General features: G+C 48.5%; 1 protein-coding gene and 1 long non-coding RNA gene across 2 annotated transcripts; one reads left to right on the plus strand and one right to left on the minus strand.

Moving 5' to 3' along the window:
• Window positions 1-848: 848 nt before the first annotated feature.
• On the plus strand, window positions 849-2,001 carry LOC118496868. Its single transcript, XR_004899429.1, has 3 exons — window positions 849-859; window positions 1,206-1,216; window positions 1,748-2,001. It is a non-coding gene; the product is annotated as an uncharacterized LOC118496868 (long non-coding RNA).
• Window positions 2,002-2,038: 37 nt separating this feature from the next.
• LOC114506163 (histone-lysine N-methyltransferase PRDM9-like) lies at window positions 2,039-17,964 on the minus strand. Its single transcript, XM_036009471.1, has 11 exons — window positions 17,959-17,964; window positions 15,636-15,756; window positions 14,491-14,601; window positions 12,997-13,043; window positions 10,867-11,023; window positions 10,140-10,241; window positions 9,660-9,931; window positions 9,180-9,247; window positions 7,854-8,047; window positions 4,685-5,532; window positions 2,039-2,158 (listed from the first exon to the last, which is right to left on the minus strand). Exons 1-11 carry the CDS (start codon window positions 17,962-17,964, stop codon window positions 2,039-2,041), a joined length of 2,046 nt encoding a protein of 681 aa, XP_035865364.1.
• Between the last annotated feature and the right edge of the window lie 1,304 nt (window positions 17,965-19,268).

The following is a 19,268-nucleotide window of genomic DNA, read 5'->3' on the forward strand; positions in this document are numbered from 1 at the left end:
GTGTGTTTTTCTCGTGTTTCGAAGAGCCATCCGCAGCGTTCTGTGATCACTGCAGGCCGGTGGTTGCGTCACTGAGCCAGGCCTGTGCAATCTCAGGTAGAGCCCAGCTGGAATGCCCGACAGCCTCAGGTGAGATTCTGACATCTGCCTGTCACCTTGGAGGCAGAGCTGGGTTTACTGCTCGGGACCACTTAGACGAGAGAGTAATGTCCTGACGTGCCTTCACATTTCTGTCACTGGGAATCAGGGCACAAACCCCTGCCATTCTCTGTCTGTGTCCTGGCGATGCGGACCCCACCCCGTGTGGTCTGTGTGTTGTAGCGTTGAGGGACAAATTCACACGGACTACAGAAGTCCTGTGGAGAAAAGGGGATGGCATGGCTGCTCTGTAAGTGAGAGAGGGCACCCCCGACCCCTGCCTGGACAAGTTTGATTGCGTTTCTGGGCACATTACATCAAGGATGCTCCTCATTTACTATGCACAGGTTCACTGTAGGTGATTACCTTTTACAGGTAACAAAGGAAAGAATGCTGCTAGTTACTTCAAAGAGAAGAATGTTGCACATCAAGGGGAAAAGTGGTTGAACCAGTTACACTCCATACTTGGGAGGTTTAGCACAGATTTTAGGAAGTTAAAGACACACAGTAAACGTTTGCTGCCTCAATCCAGGGTGAGGGAGTTTTAACAAAAGCAAGCCTCATGGCAGCCTAGGTACAATGTAGGCCTGATTCTCACAGGAAAACCTATCCATGGGCGTGGGTCCTGTGTGCCAACCTCACTCCCCACTGGCCTTTCCAAGTAGGGGCTGGCTGCATTCCCCACGCCATGTGGAGCAGTTCCCTATTTCCTGGCTTCTCGGTCTTGGAATCAAAGGACACAAACTATGGCTTCATCCAGAGTGGGGAGGGCTTCCCAGCTGTAACAAGCCCGCAGTAGTGGCCTCCCAGTTCAAAAGAAACTGGCTCCCACCCTCCTCGCTCCCTGTCTCTGGGACTGGACGAGTGTGATGCTGGAAGTGCAGAAGTCCCTCACTACCAGGAGGAAAAAACACAGGCCCAGGAAGACAGAGCAGAAAGACAGCTGAAGCTGTGTGCCTGGTGCTGCTGCTGGGCTGCCTGGCAGCCGGGTCTCTGGGCCTGGACTGAGTGCCAGAGCCATAGTGCAGTTGTGCTCTTGAACCATGTTGCTAACATTTCCGGGCAAGTGGCTGAAGGTGTTTCTGCCTCATAGACTTGAGACCATGCAGGTAAAACATGCGGCACACGCTGCTCTGTAACCTGGAACTGATAGTTCTCCTTGGTCAGCCAAGACCCTGAGCAGAGATCTGAGAACTTGGCTGGTCTGCCTGCTGTCTGGACAAGCACTGACCACAGGGAGGCTCACACGCCATGGTGGCTGGACCATCACAGGAAGGTGCCTGTGCCCATCCCTGACGCCACTGTGATGGGAATTTGTGGTTGGAGGCAGAGTCCCTCGTCTGACCCCAGAGCAAGAGTGGCTGGATTTTGTCATGGACCCTGTCCACCTCACTGGTCTCCCTGTTTGGGTCACTTCCCAGGGGTGCCTGCCCTTGCCCTGGGATAGAGGGTTGGTCATTGTGTCTCAGTGAGGCCCAGAGGGTTCTAATGAGCCACCTGACTAGGGCCACAGACCCAGGCGACACTGTGGCTCAACACAGTGACACATGAGCCACCAGAGAACATAGTTCACAGGGTGTGTGCTGGCCCCTGCTGGATACGGTGAGAGTGGAGACAGGAGGGTGGCTGTTGCTGTCAGTGAGTGTGAGTCCAGCTGTCACTGCAGAACTCAACTCGTCACCTTGGAGGCCGTCACCTTGAGCCGTTGGGCTGTACATGGGCATGCTCGGCAGACAGACACACGGTACTCCACCCTGGGGATCAGAGGCAGGTTGGGCTCATCCACCCAGTGCCACCCAGAGAGCAGATGAGCCCCTGAGGCACCCACCTAGAAGGACCATCCTCTCCATTAAACAATGAGCTTCTGGGCAAGGGCGAGAGGCTCAGAATCCACCAGATGTCAGGCTGCAGTCACTTCTTGGAGCCTGCACTTCAAAACAAGGATGGTGGCTGGCAGCCACTGGTAGGTGGGCGTGGTGGGGGGTGTTGTGTAAGCACCCAGCTTCCTGCACAGGGTGGTCTGAGATTGTGTGAACCATGCAAGCAAGGCTGAAACAAGTTTCTGTTTCTGACTTAGCTTTGAGAGCCACAGACCATTTTCAGAACACATATCAGCTCCGTTGTGTGGCGGGACTGTACAAGGACAGGAGTGACAGCATGTGCATTTGGGGGACACCTTGGAGGCTGGTAGCTACACTAGGAATGTGGTTTGCTGCTGAAGGGGAGGGGGAAGGCACAGACCTCTCTACTCACCTTGAATCCCCAAGCCTTCTGGGAGAGCTCCAGGGTCTCTCCTGGTGGGAGGGGGGTGGTGAGCATCACGTGGCAGTCTGTGGGTTCCCCTTCCCACAGTATCCAATGCCAGCCCCTCTGCCAGCACTACACCAGGACTCTGCCCCTCTCCCATGACCCATGCTGAAAGCCACAGAATATTGATAGGGGACTGAAGACTTGGAAAATTTTAGCTTAAGGTAAAAAACTGTAAGTCTAGCAAGTCATGTGTATGTTAGGTTTTTTGTTTCAGAAACTACAGATAAGGCCCATCCTGGCTCCTGGGGGGAAAAGCAGCAGACCTTCCGACCTTCCGGGGCACTGGCTAGAGATTGCTAACCACCTGGGGACATCCCAACCTTTGTTCCAGGAAGAAGCAGGCGACTAACTACACCTCCCCCTTGGAAACAGCTAACTGCCCAGGACAGGCATGTGGCAGCTTCTGAATCGCAAAGCCCTCACCGCACCTTGTGTGCCCCCCCCCCCCCATAAAAGATCTGGCCAGAAAAGAAAGGGGAAGATGGAAGATGGTTTGTTAGGGTATGAACCCTCCATCTTCTCGGATCACAGGCCATCTGAATAAAGCGCCCACAGAAGATCCAATCGCTGTCATTGCTTATTGGGTTTGGTAGGGACAGGCAGCCTGAACGCCGGTGTCTTTTCCGGTTACAGGTTCCCCTTCCCACTGAATTCAATGCCAGCCCCTCTGCCAGCATAACACTAGGACTCTGCCCCTCTCCCATGGCCCATGCTGAAAGCCACAGAATATTGAGTTTATGGTGTTCTTTCCGGGCTGTGGTGGTGGGGGAGAAACAGGGAAGGGAAACAAAACTCAAGAAAGACACCTTCCTTTAAAAGAGCATAAAAGGAAACAATAGCGGGTATTTATTGTTGAAATCCACATCGTTTATGTAGACACTCTTCCTCATAAGCCTGGCTACTCCCCTGAGTGTGTCCTCTGGTGTCTGATGAGATATGACTTCCGTGTAAAGCCTCGCCCACACTCCCTGCAAACATAGGGCTTCTCTCCTGAGTGTGTCCTCTGGTGTGTAATGAGATATGACTTCCGTGTAAAGCCTCGCCCACAGTCCCTGCAAACATAGGGCTTCTCCCCTGAGTGTGTCCTCTGGTGTCTGATGAGATGTGACTTCCGTGTAAAGCCTCTCCCACACTCCCTGCAAACATAGGGCTTCTCTCCCGAGTGTGTCCTCTGGTGTGGAATGAGCTGTGACTTCTGTGTAAAGCCTCGGCCACACTCCCTGCAAACATAGGGCTTCTCCCCAGAGTGTGTCCTCTGGTGTCTGATGAGATGTGACTTCCAGGTAAAGGCTTGTCCACACTCCTTGCAAACATAGGGCTTCTCCCCTGAGTGTGTCCTCTGGTGTGGAATGAGATATGACTTCCGTGTAAAGCCTCTCCCACACTCCCTGCAAACATAGGGCTTCTCTCCCAAGTGTGTCCTCTGGTGTGGAATGAGCTGTGACTTCCGGATAAAGCCTCGCCCACACTCCCTGCAAACATAGGGCTTCTCCCCTGAGTGTGTCCTCTGGTGTCTGATGAGATCTGACCTCCAGGTAAAGGCTCGTCCACACTCCCTGCAAACATAGGGCTTCTCTCCTGAGTGTGTCCTCTGGTGTGTGATGAGAAGTGACTTCCAGGTAAAGCCTCGCCCACACTCCCTGCAAACATAGGGCTTCTCCCCTGAGTGTGTCCTCTGGTGTGTGATGAGATGTGACCACTGTGTAAAGCCTCTCCCACACTCCCTGCAAACATAGGGTTTCTCCCCCGAGTGTGTCCTCTGGTGTATGATGAGATATGACTTCCGTGTAAAGCCTCTCCCACACTCCCTGCAAACATAGGGCTTCTCCCCTGAGTGTGTCCTCTGGTGTGTAATGAGATGTGACTTCCATGTAAAGCCTTGCCCACACTGCCTGCAAACATAGGGCTTCTCCCCTGAGTGTGTCCTCTGGTGTGTAATGAGATGTGACTTCCATGTAAAGCCTTGCCCACACTCCCTGCAAACATAGGGCTTCTCCCCTGAGTGTGTCCTCTGGTGTGTGATGAGAACTGACTTCCAGGTAAAGGCTCGTCCACAGTCCCTGCAAACATAGGGCTTCTCCCCTGAGTGTGTCCTCTGGTGTGGAATGAGATATGACTTCCGTGTAAAGCCTCGCCCACACTCCCTGCAAACATAGGGCTTCTCTCCCAAGTGTGTCCTCTGGTGTGCAATGAGCTGTGACTTCTGTGTAAAGCCTCTCTCACACGCCCTGCAAACATAGGGCTTCTCCCCAGAGTGTATCCTCTGGTGTGTGATGAGATGTGACTTGCAGGTAAAGGCTCGTCCACACTCCCTGCAAACATAGGGCTTCTCCCCTGAGTGTGTCCTCTGGTGTGTGATAAGATGTGACTTCCAGGTAAAGCCTTGCCCACACTCCCTGCAAACATAGGGCTTCTCTCCTGAGTGTGTCCTCTGGTGTGTGATGAGATGTGACTTCCAGGTAAAGGCTCGTCCACACTCCCTGCAAACATAGGGCTTCTCCCCTGAGTGTGTCCTCTGGTGTCTAAGGAGATTTGACTTCCATGTAAAGCCTCTCCCACACTCCCTGCAAACATAGGGCTTCTCCCCAGAGTGTGTCCCCTGGTGTGTGATGAGCTGTGACCCATCACTGAAGCCTTGCCAACACCCTCTGTGCTCCATTGTTACAATTTTTGACATTCCTGCTTTCACAAATAACTTGCCTGTGTCCTCTGGACTCTCTTTCTGGCCTCTGCAGGGCTCTTCCTCCATCATCCTCTCATGCTCACTAGAGCTCCTCATTCGTTCTTTGGAAGGTTGGAAAAAAGGCCTTAAGATGCTCCTCTGACTGACCCTTTTAAGCAAAGGTTTGGACCTTTCTCTGACTTCCTGACCTTCAGCTTTATCATTCCAGCTGTGTGTACCAGTACGTTGCTGCTGCTGATTCTGATCCTCTGGACAGGGTTCCTCTGCTTGGAGGTGTTTTCTTGCAGATGTTCCCGGGAGACTCGGAGAGGGATGATTGAGTTTCACGTGCTGGCTGAGGAATTTCTGAGTGGAGAAGGCCAGAGAGCAGGAGGGACATGGGTGCACTTCTGGCTTTGGTTCTGCAGAAAGAGAAAGGTTTGGTCAGGGCAGATGTTGGTGAGAATGCCTGGGTCGCACAACTTGTCTCCTGGTAAGACCTGCCCCATGAATCCTCCTTATTGTGGTGACAACGCAAGCTCTGTCTCCCACAAAGTGTCCACTCCCAGTCTATCTTTCTTTTTATTTGTATGCAGTGCATTTTCTTCAGAAATCCAGAAAGCCCACATCAAGGTCTTTGCTAATACTGCTCAGACTAAGGACTTTCGAGTAGCAGGAGAGGCAATTTCACTCCCTGAACTGCAGTGACCTTTCCCCTCTACAGGTGTCCTCTACGTCATGTTAAAGAGGAAAACTAGGAATCGCTTCTCTTTCAGTTTTTCACAACTATAAAATAATATGTCTTTACTGCCCTTGCTTGTGTGGCTCAGTGGACCGAATGCCTGCCTGTGGAGCAAGGGCTCACAGACTAGATTCCCAGTCAGGGCACGTGCCTGGGTTGTGGGTCAGGTCCCCAGTAGGGGGCGTGTGAGAGGCAACCACACATTGATGTTTCCCTGTCTTTCTTCCTCTTCCTCTCTAAAAGTAAATAAATAAAATCTTAGAAAGACTCATTCCTCAAGCTTCCCACCAAATATTTATGCTTCATTTCATTGAGTGTTATTCCATTTCAAATACACCGAGAAGTCCCGTTTCAGAATATTTTTCCAACCACACGTCTTACACGCTTGACTCTGACTCCTGTTCCTCTCTGGCCAATGCACCATGCTCTCTCACTGGGAGATGAAGTGATCTCTGAGGGGATTCCCCACTGGAGTTTCTTTTCTTTTTTTTTAAAGGTTTTATTTACTTATTTTTAGAGAGGGAAGGGAGGGAGAAAGAGAGAGAATCATCAATGTGCGGTTGCTGGGGGCCGTGGCCTGCAACTCAGGCATGTGCCCTGACTGGGAATCGAACCTGTGACTCTTTGGTTCGCAGCCCGCACTCAATCCACTGAGCTACGCCAGCCAGCGTTGGAGTTTATTTTCTAAAAAGTAACAAAGCATAATCAGAACAGAGAACACACCACTCTACAGCTGACTGCACACTTGCACTCAGAAAAGTCCCCAGTGTCTCTACTTGGGTCTTGGTATGATGTGTTCTTACCCTCCATGCTGAGAGAAGACCTGAGTGACCCTCAGCCAATCCAATGCCCCACCTCTTTTCTTCCCTGCACTACCTGCTTCCTCTGCCTGGGATGCTCCCCCCGCAGGTATTTTTGTAAATGTTATCTCTGGAGAGAGCCCTTCCCAGCCCACCTGCTATACAGCACCTCCCCTCACACTGATCCCTAGGCACTTGTCCTGGATTAGTTTTCCCCAAAGCACTAACCGTAGTGTCATGCACATGCAAGCACTCGTGCATGGGTTTTCCTCCGTTACTGGTCAGCTCCTCAAGAGCAGTGATTCTCATCCTCATATTAATCTGTACTGCCAGGTCCCAGGACCTGTGTGCCACAGAGTCGGATCTTGCCCAACAATTCACTGAAATAATGAACGAATGTGTTTGGCCTGAATGTGTGGCTTGCTGGGTTGGGTGTTGTCTCACAAACTGAAAAGTTGTAAGTTCGATTCCCAGTCAGGGAACATGGAAGGGTTGTGGGCCAGTTAGGGGTATGCCATAGACAACCGATTAATATTTCCCTTGCACACTGGTTTTTCTTTCTACATACTTTCCACTCTCTGTAAAAATAAATAAAATCTTGGTTAAAAAGATTTTATTTATATATTTATTTTCAGAAAAGGGGGAAGGGAGGACAGGAGAGGGAGAGAAACATCAATGTGTGGTTGCCTCTCTCTTGCTCCATACTGGGGACCTGGCCTGAAACCCAGGCATGTGCCCTGACTGGGAATCAAACTGGTAGCCCTTTGGTTCACAGGATGGTGCTCAATCCTCTCAGTCACACCAGCCAGGACAAAGTCTTTAAAAAATAATGAATGCCTATAAACAAAAGCATTTTATTTAGAAGCATGGAGGAAAATTAAGAAGAAATAGCTATAAAAGTATCAGAAAAACTGCCTTGGTGAGAGAACTGGTTAGTGCTCGAAAATTTTTTTTTTGCCTCTCAGTATTTCAGTACTATATGGGGTTGTGTATTTTGTTCATGAAATATTTTAAAAATAAAAAATATAAAAATTTTGCCTAAGAGCCAAAGGCATATGAATGAATTGTGAATTTCTGAAGCATCTGAGTTGAAACTTTACTGACTTTAGAGTGGATTTTACTCTACTTGGGAGTTGGATCATGAATATTTCTATGGAGAATTCTTTCTTTTCTTTCTGTTTTGAAGAACAGTGGTGCCCACCTCTCCTGGCCATGAGCTCTGTCTTCCACTTGCTGCCCCACTTGCTGCCCAGCTCCTGGCCATACTCGTCCCCGCACCAGACCAGCAGCTCACAGCCCGGCCTGATGACCCGGCAGGTTCGGTAGAAAATCTGCCTGTGGTATTGAAAGGCCACCAGGTTCTGCTCTTCGTCATCCCGGGCACAGTTCACATACCTGGGATTGAGGCAGAGGAAGGGAAAGAAAACCACAGTGATAAGTTCCCACTACCTATTACATCCATGTCCATCTCCTCACTGATTCTTAAGGCCTCAGGCTCTGGTATTGCCCACTGCCCCTCATGTTCCCGGGGAACCTTTGTTCAGTGTCTGAGCCTCTTGTCACCATGTCATGTGATTTCCTGTCTCCAAGTCCTGCTTGCAGTGTTCATCCTGCCTAACACCACTTTCTAAAACACAGTTCTAGACTTAACCTCCACCCTGACTGGCCATAATATCCAGTGATCACTGGCTGCTGCAAACTCTACATCAAGTTGTCTCACACCACAGAACCTGGTGCTTGATCTGGGGCTCTGCTTCTAAATTAGCTCACCAATTATCCAGTTCTCAGCCCACATCTATTTTTTTTTGTGAGGCCTTTCTCCACCCCCTTACACTTTGTTTAGGGTACCATTCACTTGGCTGGCCTGAGGAGACCATAGAAAATTGCAGGTCTTTTTGCCTTAGTAAAATAAAACAGAACAGTAGTAGTTGATTCACATTCTGTTATCCCTGATAAAAGAGAGCCCCCCTCAGGAAAGGGGCCCATGACTTCCTCTGCAGGACTCAGAGCCCAGCTCTAGTTAGAAGGCAGGCCGGATGGTTTGCTGCCCTCACAGGTTCAGGCCACCCTTGGTTAGTGGTATCTTGACACTGTGCACTTCTTGGAAATTATAGTTAAATGCTTTTAAAAGCAATTTTTTAATGTCTGTCTGCAAGAAGTCCACCATAAGGACACGGGTTGTGTGATCTGTTTAAGTAATGTATTCCTTCATGTAAACCGGAATAAAATAAATGTTTAATTAATGCTCATTTGATAAGTTAAAGTGTAATCCAGTGTCCCTGGTGAATCGAGGCTCTTCAAGGTCCTTTCCAGTTCCCATATTGCGTCTAGCAGAGAGCTTTATATTTTGAGGACATATGCTATACTTTTTTCCTAAGTGTCCCCTGAAATGAAAGAACAGTGTATGGAGAAAAAGAGGAAAAAAGGATGAAGGGAGAGCACTGAGGGAGGCATGATGAGAGGGAATGATATATGGGCTTGTGGGGGATGAGTGTCCCTCTGGCACTCAGAGACCTGTTGACCTCACCTCATCCAGTTGGCCCAGGATCTGTCCTTTCCATCCACATACTCATAGCAGTTTCTCCCTTTGGCGATCTGTTTCAGAAAAGAAGTTAAAGACTTTTTATTCTTTTTGTGGGGAGGTAATAGTCAGAAGATTTATTTTACTCTACTGTCATCAAAGTTCTTCCATTGTGAATGGGGATTCAACTGCCAGCTGTGACCACATGGTATTTTTCTTAGTCCTCATCTACACATCTGAGTCTACCTATCCAGTCAGAGCAGGAGCCCCACAAGGGAGGAGCCACTCTTTTGTGTCTACACCACTTTCCTCCCGCTTACCTTCTGATCCTTAAACAGGAGCTCTGTGTTCGTGTGAAGTCCAGTCAGTATACAGAGCTAACCATATTGTCCCCTCCATGTCTAGCATGTAGGAGGTGAGGTCCCTCCAAGCCTCAGAAGGAGTGTGGGAAGCCAGAGGACAGGGGAAGAGGTAAAGAGTTCTCACCAGCCAGGAGTATCTGCTCTTGGCTGCCTCTTCATCTTCTGTGATGTGTCCTTCATAAGGGCCAAAGAGCAGACCCACTGGCAAGTCCGCTGCCTCATTCCACACTCCAAGCCCAGCCTCAGGGATGCCCGATGGCCCGATTCTCAATCCAGGGGGCAGGGTGAGAGCTGAGCGGTGGGGATGCCCCTTGTCCACTGCAGTGTCCTTTACAAATGTAGGGGGCCCATGCACTGCACAGCTGTCGATGAAGAAGTTCTGACACTTCTCACAATCTGGAGGTGAGAGCAACAGGGGTTAGGGCATACCTATACCCTATAGTGCATGTACCTGGACACAAAGAGCTTCAGAGGGGGTCCGGCACTAACATCATTGAGAGTCAATTCTGTACTCCAGGTCACTAGAGGAAGGGAATGATTTGGGGACCGAAGGACTAGATGAAATTATTGTATCATAACATGCTTCTTAGTGAGGGTCACTTACAAAGGTAGTCGTCATCCTGGGGATCATTGACCTCTTGGTACACATAGCCCTTTCTTTCTTGTGGGCTGTACATCTTCACATCAATCTCCTTTCTCCCGAGTTCTGAGTTGGAGAAGGCCAGGTAAGTAAGCGAGGTTGGTGTGGTCTGGAGTGTTAGTTCTCATTTTGTCAGATAACACAATCTCCTCCCATCAAATGACTACCTGTCCTTTTGTGTACTCTGGTATTTTATTTCATTAACTATTGGTTCAAAAGACTAAGACTCTAACTACAGATGACTGATTCAATTTTAGTTTTTAGATTTTCCCATTACCAGCCAATCTTTCCCATTTTAGTTGCCAGTCTTTAGTCATTCATAAAATATTTATGGAATGCACATTATGTGTTAGGCATTGAGTAAAGGCCTGGGCACACAACACCAATAAAGTGTGGTTGCTATTATCACAGATGGATTTACTGGACAACTTGTGTCACCTGTTTTAAATTCAATTTAATGTTTTCAAACAATATATGAGTGATGTTTCCTTATGTTCACTTTACATATTAGCATTCAGGAACTCAGAGAATTTACAGGATTTTCCCAAAGGTCCAGTGCTAACTTCAGTCTTCAGCTTAGCCCAGCTTAAATCCAGGCCTACCCAAAGTCCACCCCACATACCTAGGTCACACTTATCAGCCCTTCTATAGGACTTAGAGGAACTAAAGCTTCCAAATTATTTTCTCTTACCCAATTTTTGTCTAGTGTGCTTTTCAAAGGCACATGCTTCTCCAGGAGGGGACACTGGTTTCTGGGCATGCTCTGAGTCACTTGCAGTCATCCAATTTGCTGTTCCTGACAATTCCTTCAAACTATATTCCTTGCTTAATGGCACCCTGGATGTTGCCTTCAATGTAAGAGTCACATATTAAAAGATAACATGTATTTAATGTTTTAAGGCTTATTATATATCTTACATGCATGTCTTTAATACTTCAACCCTTGGAAATACCTAAGGAGTATGAATGTTAGAGGGTTAGGGCCAATGTGGGTAATGAATCCAAGATTAGAACTCATGCCTAATGGCTCCTTCTTTCAACTGTGTCTATAATATTGAGAGTGAGGGATATGGGGAAGAAAATATAGAAATAGTTGGCAGAAATATATCCAGACAATAAATAAAATGGTGATAAAGTTTTCAATACCTTGGAAAGAATATTTGTACTTAGATTAGCTGGTTCCCACCAATTGTTTGAATAAGGCTGTACCAGTAGCTGTCTTTAGTGTCCTGATATATAACATGTCAATTTTTAATGTTATAGTGAACATGTAATTAAATAATGTTCAACAAAGTGTCCTGTGAATTATGTAATACAGCATGAATGTTCTGCTATCAATGTACCCCTCAGCTTTCTCCATATTTCAGTCTCACAGAAATTACCTTCAGCATTCATTAATCATCTTCTAGTTTATTTTGTAATTGTGAAATTATTCATTCAGCTAACATTCGGGGGCCCTCAGGTGCCCTGATCTGGGCCTGAGACCTCTGAGAAGACTTAGGTATGGACCAGGCTCACAACACAGAGGTAGGCAGGCTGAACAAATGATTCTAAACAGGATGAGAGTGGCCTCATTAGAGCTCAGACAAAGAAACTGTTACTTCACCCTATAAGAAAGGGCATTTGGAATGAGTTCTAGACAGATGAGTTTCTGTTGAGGAGTATGTAATCTATATGAAGCCCTTAAGTCATTTATTATTTGTTGTTTCTCAATCATCAAACCTGAAGCTCCTCACGGGCGGGAGATGCTCTTTGATTAGAGTGGGAGGCTCTGATCCCAGGATTTTACATTCTTCTTCACCTGGGACCATCCTCTGTACAAACTGCCTGCACATTGTACGCTTTCCTCAGTCGGCGGGTCTTAGTGCATCTCTCACTTCCGCACAGCAGAGAAGAACTTTGGTTGAAACCGTCAGTCAGATGAATGATGTAATGACATGTATAAGACAATGTAAACTTTAGAAAACTATGAAAGTTTTATTTTTTAATTTAAAGATTTTGTTTATTTTTTTTGAGAGGGGAAGGCAGGGAGAAAGAGGGAGAGAAACATTGATGTGAGAGATGTTTCAGTGATCAGTCACTTCTCACAAATACCCCCACTAGGAACCTGGCCCACAACCCAGGCATGCGCTCTGACCAGGAACCAAACAGGTGATCTTTTGCTTTGCAGGATGACACCCAACCAATTCACACTGGCCAGGGAAAAACTGAAAGTTTTAATGAGTTTGTAAGTGGTTTAGAGAAGAAACTATGGATTAGACTGCACAAGCACTGATACTGTGATCTTAGACATATAGTCAAACATTTCTATATCTCTGAAAGATCACTTTCCTCATTGTAAATGGTGACAGTTACAGTACCTTCCTCATCAGGTGGTTGTATGTGTGAGTGAGTTAATTCTCATAGAATTCTTAAAGTCTGAAACATTGTGAGAATGAAACAAATGGTAGTTACTATTGCCTCTGTAGTTGTCAACCATTAAGATGATGATGAGCCCTGGCTGGTGTGGCTCAGTGGATTGAGCACTGGCCTGCAGACTGAAAGGTCACCAGTTCCATTCCCGGTCAGGGCACATGCCTGGGTTGTGTGAGGGGCAACCTATTCATGTTTCTCTCCCTTTCTTTCTCCCTCTATTCTTCTGTCTCGAAAAAAATCGATAGATAAAATCTTTAAAAAGGGATGATAATGTCTGAGAGTGTGTAGAAGAGACCAGGAAAGGAAGGTGGCAGTTCCTAAGATACTTTCTGCATTTCCCTGCTCTTACGTGCATTTCTATTCGTGAGAAAAATGCTGTTGTCAACAGGATTTTGGAAATACTCACCTTCTGGTGTTTACTGTGTTCTCTTCTGAAGGCCACCCAGGGTTTCACTGAAAGATGACAAGAAATCAGTGTTTTGGTGGGTAAATGTTTCCAGAATCTGGAGATTCTTATCAGGGACACAGAAGTCTGAATGAGTGTGGGGCAGGAAAAGAAAACCCCATGACAAAGCTTCTATGCTCTGCAGCTTCTTTGATAAGCAGTGCTCTCTGTAACACCTGCAAAATTTCACAGTGCCTTTTGTTTTCACGTGACAGGACATAGCTGAGCAGTAGCTATTTTTAGATAGGAGCTGACCGGCAGCCATTCCCAAGGCAACAGTTATCTCAAGGCCAAAGCACTAACCTTCGCTTCTGCTTCTGTATACTAGCTTGTAGCAGTTGTTTCCCCCTCTCCCTTTTTGCCTTGTAACAAGTATTTAAAGGAAACTCCAGCTTAAGCTCTTTGCTCAGAATTTGGGTAGTCAACCCCTCTGAGCACACGCGTAATAAAAGTCTGTGCCTCGCCATCTTCCCCGAGTGTGAGTTATTTTCTGTCACAAGAGCAGTCCAGGAACAATTGCAGGATGACTGGAAAGTGTTTCTGATGTATCATTAAGGCCTCTGGTTCTATTGGGGCCATCCACTAATTTCATTAGAATGATAAAAAAATAGGCAAAGTGTCATCTACGCTTCACCCTATGTTCATAAAGCATCGGTTACATTTATTAAAGAATAAATTGGCCTCTCCTGACAAAAATGTAATAAAAGTAACTGCACAAAACTCCGAGTCTTCAACATAACCCTTTCTCCGTCCTGTTTTCTTCATTCACACTGGCCTTGTCCCGGCTGAGGGCACCAGGACCACCCGACCTCCTTTCTCTGGTATCCCCCCCCTGGGCACATACTGGCCACCCACGTCCTTCCTCAGTCATTAGACTCTGGTCAGCACCCACAGTGTGCTGAACCCAGAAACAGAGTCCAGTGAAGTTGAAGATCACACCTTGACTTCAGCTGTGTGTCAACCCCAGACCCATGAAAGTGGATGGTCCCCACCCTCCGAACACTCACGATACTGGACAGAACATGGGGCGACATCAGGAAACCATACGGGATCAATCCCTCCCGACCCTGGCCGTCCCCCAGCTCCCGTCACCACCATACCAATACTGTTTTCTGTCTGTCTCCATGCAGGCCATCAGGCAGACAGGTGTGGGGACCCTCCTTACCGGCCAGACCCGCCTCCCTCTCTTGCGCTGACGGCTCTTCTGAATTAGTTATTTCTCGCTCACTTTATGTTCTTACACATTTACTGCTGACTAATGTGTCTATAAACATATATGATTACGTTGCACACGTGAAAGTTGACGGGAACAGCCCCTCACTGTGCGACACACTGTTGTGCATCTTGCTTGTTCGCTGCACCAGCAAACCTGTTCCCTGGTTACGTCCTGAGATGCCGCCCGACCCAAACCAGGTCCGAGTCGGGAGGGCAGCGCTGGCTCCTCCCGCCGCTCACCTTGCTGCCTCGGAGCCCGTTCTTCATCGGAGTCCTCACGGTCCTCCTCCTGGAGCTCGGTGGCGGGCCTGCGGCGGTGACACGGGAAAGCCGGTCGCGGGGCCCTGAGACCTGGGAAGAGACAAAACCTCTGTCCTGGAGCAGAGAGCGTGGGGGAGGGACAAGCCCAGGAAGCCCGTGGGGCTGGCTCCGAGGGGACGGGAGCGTCTGTAGTGAGTTGCCGTGAGCCCCGCACCTCGCCAGCGCCAGCCCCGCTCTGACGAGAAGGAGCAAACTCCCCGCGACCCCTGTCCGGGCGGGAGCGAGCTGCGGGCGGGAGCTGCGGGCGGATGGAGCCGCCGGAGCCGGGGCCAGCCCGGCGCCTGCGCTCGCGCTACCTGGGCCGGCGAGCGCGCCCGAGTTCCTCCTCACGTCCCGGTACCCGCCTTCCTCCCCGAGGGCGGGGCGCCCGGAGAGGGGGTCGCGGGGCTGGATGCGCCGGGGCGAGCCGCCTGCGGGGGCGCCCTGGTTCCCGCCCCGCCCCCCGCCTCAGCGCGGGCGCCCGAGGCTGCGGACTCGAGGTCTGAGGAGCCCGTGGGGGGGGGGGGGGGGCGGGCCTGTGGCGGCGCAGGAACCGCGCTTCTCCCGGGGACGGGCCCGCAGGCGCCCCCGGGGTCCGGAGAAGCCCGCGCGAGGCGCAGGCGCAGTGTCCGGCAGGCGGACCGCCGTCTCTCCGGCTGAGAGGCCCGGGGTCCCTCAGGACTCGATCTGCGTCTTCCGGGCGGAGGACACTCCGCGTCCCGGGGGGAGGGTCAGGCCGCCGCGGCTGAGGGGGGTGGGGGCGTCTCACGAGGGGCTTCCGGGTCCCCTCCACTGAGTCGGTTTCCAGGACGACGGCATTCGGGGCCTCTGCGTTTGGGGAGATTTGGTCTTTCCGGGCGGGCGCGCTGCAGGAAGGGCGCCCCGAGCCGAGGGGAACTGGGGTTCCGGGCTGTTTGGGGGTCTGAGCGTTGGGGGTCAGGAGACGGGGGTCCTCCGGGTTAGCAGACGTGCCCCTCGGTGCTGAAGGGGTTCGGGCCCCTCGGGAGGAGGGCATCTGGGGTCTCTCGGGCTGGACTGGGAAGGTCTCGGGCTGAGGGTTCCCCAGGGCAGGGCTCCCCGCTTACCGGTCCGTCTCCCGGGGCCCCTGCCGCGCCGCCCCCCTCGGTGCAGCGCCCTCTCCGGGTCCCGGGCTCCCCGCCCTCGGGAGGGGGTGCCTCGGTAGCTCAGTTGGGCGCAGTGTCCGGCCTGTGTGCCGAGGCGGTCAGCTCGCCCCCCAGCCCGGGGCGGCAGGAAAGAAGGAAACCGCCCTCCGCACCCCCCGCAGGTTTTGTGGGACAGAAGCCGAGTGAGAGTTATTTTTAGGCCAGGAGCCGCGGGCAGGCGTTGCTAAGTAACGATATCTGCAGTTCCTGGCCTCGCCCCTGCTTCTGAATGCCTGCTTTCAGCAGCCGGCCCCTCCCTTTCTCCCGTGTGACTGGTGTATAAAAAGGACCCCAACCCCGCCTTTTCGGCCCAGGATTTGGGAATTAACCCCCCCTTGAGCCCCGCGGGCGCGTAATAAAGTGTGGGTGGATTTTCCGCAACAAGGGCACCTACAAGAAGCAACCAGTGAGTGAATACATAAGGGGAACAACTCAGTCTCTCTCTTTCAAATTAACACATGAAATGAAAAGTTTTAAAGATTTCCCCCTAGTTGTGCTTCCCTGTGTATGAAATGAAGTATGCTCCATGTATTTTATCCAACCCATATAATTACAGATATAAAGTTTTCAGTAGAAGAGAAATTGTGACATTACGGTGTGCTCACACTGTTGAGGCAGGAGACAGCATGGGAAGAACTCTGAGACTGTGATACTGTCACTGGCCAGCACTTAGCACCCTGGTTGCCAGGAAACGCTTTTTACCAATTAGGTAGAATAAATAGTAAACCGAGGCAGGGAGGAGGAAGGAGACAAGTCTCACACGCTAATTCAGCAGTCCTGAGCCTGTTCTGATAATATTGCCCGGTGTTTCAATATCACAAGAAACACCATATTAACAAGAAAGAAAGTCCTTGAAATTCTATGTAACATTTCCAGTATCTGGGAAAGAAAGCCTTGAAACTGTGCTTTCATCCCAAGGCCTGAATGTGGGAGAGGGCCCCTGGTGACCAAAGAAAGAGCCCACAAAACAACTTTGGTTAATTGCCTACCTGTGGTCACTATCTGTTTTAGGAGGGAGTCCCTGATGCTTACAGAGAGAGTCCATAAATAACCTTGGAAAGTGCCCCAGTTTTAATTAACTGCCTCCTGTCACATATTTGTTTTACAACAAGGTGAAAAAATGGGGTCTGGAGCAAGATAAGAATTGGGGCTAACAGACCCCCACACATACCTACTTGTGGGTAGTCACATTCCCCCCAGGAAAGCTGGCACTGCATTTACCTGTTAATCAATTTGTAACTTTTTTTCTCCCATCCCACCAACTATATAAGTCCTCTGAACAAAGCCATCTCTCTCCCTCTCTCTCTCTCTCTCTCTCTCTCTCTCTCTCTCTCTCTGTGTGTCTCTCTCTCTCGGGGTTGGGGTGCTCTTGGCTCTCAGGCCACAAGGCTTCTGGCCACCTGGCCTCAGGCTGCCCAGGGGCTTGCCACCCTGGTCTTCAGCTGCTCTTGCTTTTGTTCTCTTGCTTTGCCCTGAACTTTGCCTTTCACCCCCTACTCTATCCAGTCCTGTTCTCTTCCATGGGAACAGGCCAATAATAAACTGATTACATACTATTAGATTTGCTGATATGTAATTCTTTACATGCGTCAGCGAGAAGAACCAGGACTGTCCCATCAACAACACTGTGTATCAGCTCAGCAGTGCTGCTTCTTAGTTACGTAGCATCAGACCTGTGAGGAGGCCCTGAGGTGAGGCAGCCCTGGGGGAAACTCCTTCCCCTGCTGTGCAGTTTAGGGCTTCTCTGCTCATCTACAGGACTGCTGGTCTAGACCTTCATTCCCTCTTTGCTCCGCTGGCTGCATTTGCACATGAAGAAGTGAAAACTGGAAAAGGAGCCCCTCTGAACAAGGAGATCAGGCTGGGCGAGCAAAGAAAAGGCCTCTGATGTTGTCACCACAACAGACTAGATTATTATTATTTTTAAATTATGCTGTGTTTTCCTGTAGTACTTTTTAAGCCCAAACTGAGACGGCCTTTTTGTTGTTGTTGCTGCTTACTTAAATTATATATAAAAATAAAAATAATTGAAAATCCTACCCAAACAGGTAATATCTGCTGTTATATTTTGGCAGGAAAAGAAAGCCCCATAAAAGTTTCTATGCTCTGTAGCTTCTTTGATAAACAGTGCTGTCTGTAACACCTGCAAGATTTATCGGGACAAAGCTGAGTAAAAGTTATTTTTAGATAAGTAGCTGGGCAGCTGTTACCAAGGTAACGGTTATCTCAAGGCCAAAATACTGACCTTCATTTCGCTTCTGCTTCTGTATGCTTGCTTGCTTTAGCGGATGAACCCCCCCCCCCTTTTTGCCTTGTAACAAGTATTTAAAGGAAACTTCAGCTTGCCTCGTTGCTCAGAGACTTTGGGGAATTTAACCTCTCTGAGCCCCCAGGTAATAAAGTTTGTGCTTCGTTTTCTTCCCAAGTGTGTGTGATTTTCTGCAACAATATTAAGTATATATGCTTCTAAAGAAGGTGGGGGTGTGTGGGTTGGGATGGGTGGAGGAGGGCAAAAGGGAAGAGTTGGGAAAGTGTAATAGAATAACAATAAAAAATCATTTAATGAAACAAAGTGTATACCCTTCCAGACATCACTACTTGCATATTTCCATTCTTCCACTTTCGCTGGATTTAATTTATTATTCCAGGTCTGTAAGATGATGCAAAATTTGTGAATTTCCAGGCTCTGTCCCTAATGTGTGGATTATCAATACATTTTTCCCAGAGTGTTTTTTGTGTACTATTTTTATTATCATTCATTTCAAATTATTTTTTAATTGCAATTATAATTTAATTTGCGGGTTATTTAGAACTGTGTTTTATAATTTTTAAATATAAGGACTTTCTAGTTATCTTTTATTACTGATTGCTAGATTAGGTGCAATGATAGCATGAAATATACTTTATATAATTTCAGTCTACCTTTGATACACTTTTTTTGAAACTTGATCCTTACTACAATAAGGTCAATGGAAAAAAAGCTCATAGCGTGGTTGTCTGCTGCCATCTTGTGTTCACTTTTGGAATAACACTTCAGTGCAGGTCAGCAGGAAAAGTTGTGTATAGTTGGATGGTTCTTTGTGAATGTTGAATCCAATTTGCTGCTCATGGTGCTTCTTACACCCTTACTGAATTTTGTGAGCTGGTCTCTTGTTTCTGAAAGAGGTGTGCTCTATCTTGGGTGAGAGAGGTTTGTCAAATCTATTATGATTATAAATTTTTCTTTGTGTCTCTGTTCTATAGAAGTTTATGACATTAAGTACATGGTGAATTTGGATCTTCTGGGTCAATTAAGCTTTTTGAAGCACTCAGCATCTCTAGTCATGCTTGTTACCTCGAAGTCTACTGCATATTATTCTGTAATTTTCATGTGATTTATGTTTCTGATTAAAGCTACTTTTGCACCATCCTATGTATCTTTTCCTATTCTTTCTCTTTTGATCTTCTGTCAAAACATTTGATCCCCAATGTTTTAGGTAATTCATATTTTCTCCCAGTTTGTGTATTTTATTTGTATTGTCCAAAAGTTCTTTTTCAGAGTTGTCTTTCATTTTA

This window comes from Phyllostomus discolor, chromosome 9, assembly GCF_004126475.2.
Source record: "Phyllostomus discolor isolate MPI-MPIP mPhyDis1 chromosome 9, mPhyDis1.pri.v3, whole genome shotgun sequence".
In the NCBI taxonomy this organism is placed as follows: Eukaryota; Metazoa; Chordata; class Mammalia; order Chiroptera; family Phyllostomidae; genus Phyllostomus; species Phyllostomus discolor.

Coding starts and splice junctions, on each gene's coding strand:
- LOC114506163 (XM_036009471.1), bottom strand. Junction 13,044..14,490: donor ACGGGCTCCGAGGCAGCAAG/GTGAGCGGCGGG, acceptor GTCATCTTTCAG/TGAAACCCTGGGTGGCCTTC. Junction 10,242..10,866: donor GCACACTAGACAAAAATTGG/GTAAGAGAAAAT, acceptor TCTCCAACTCAG/AACTCGGGAGAAAGGAGATT.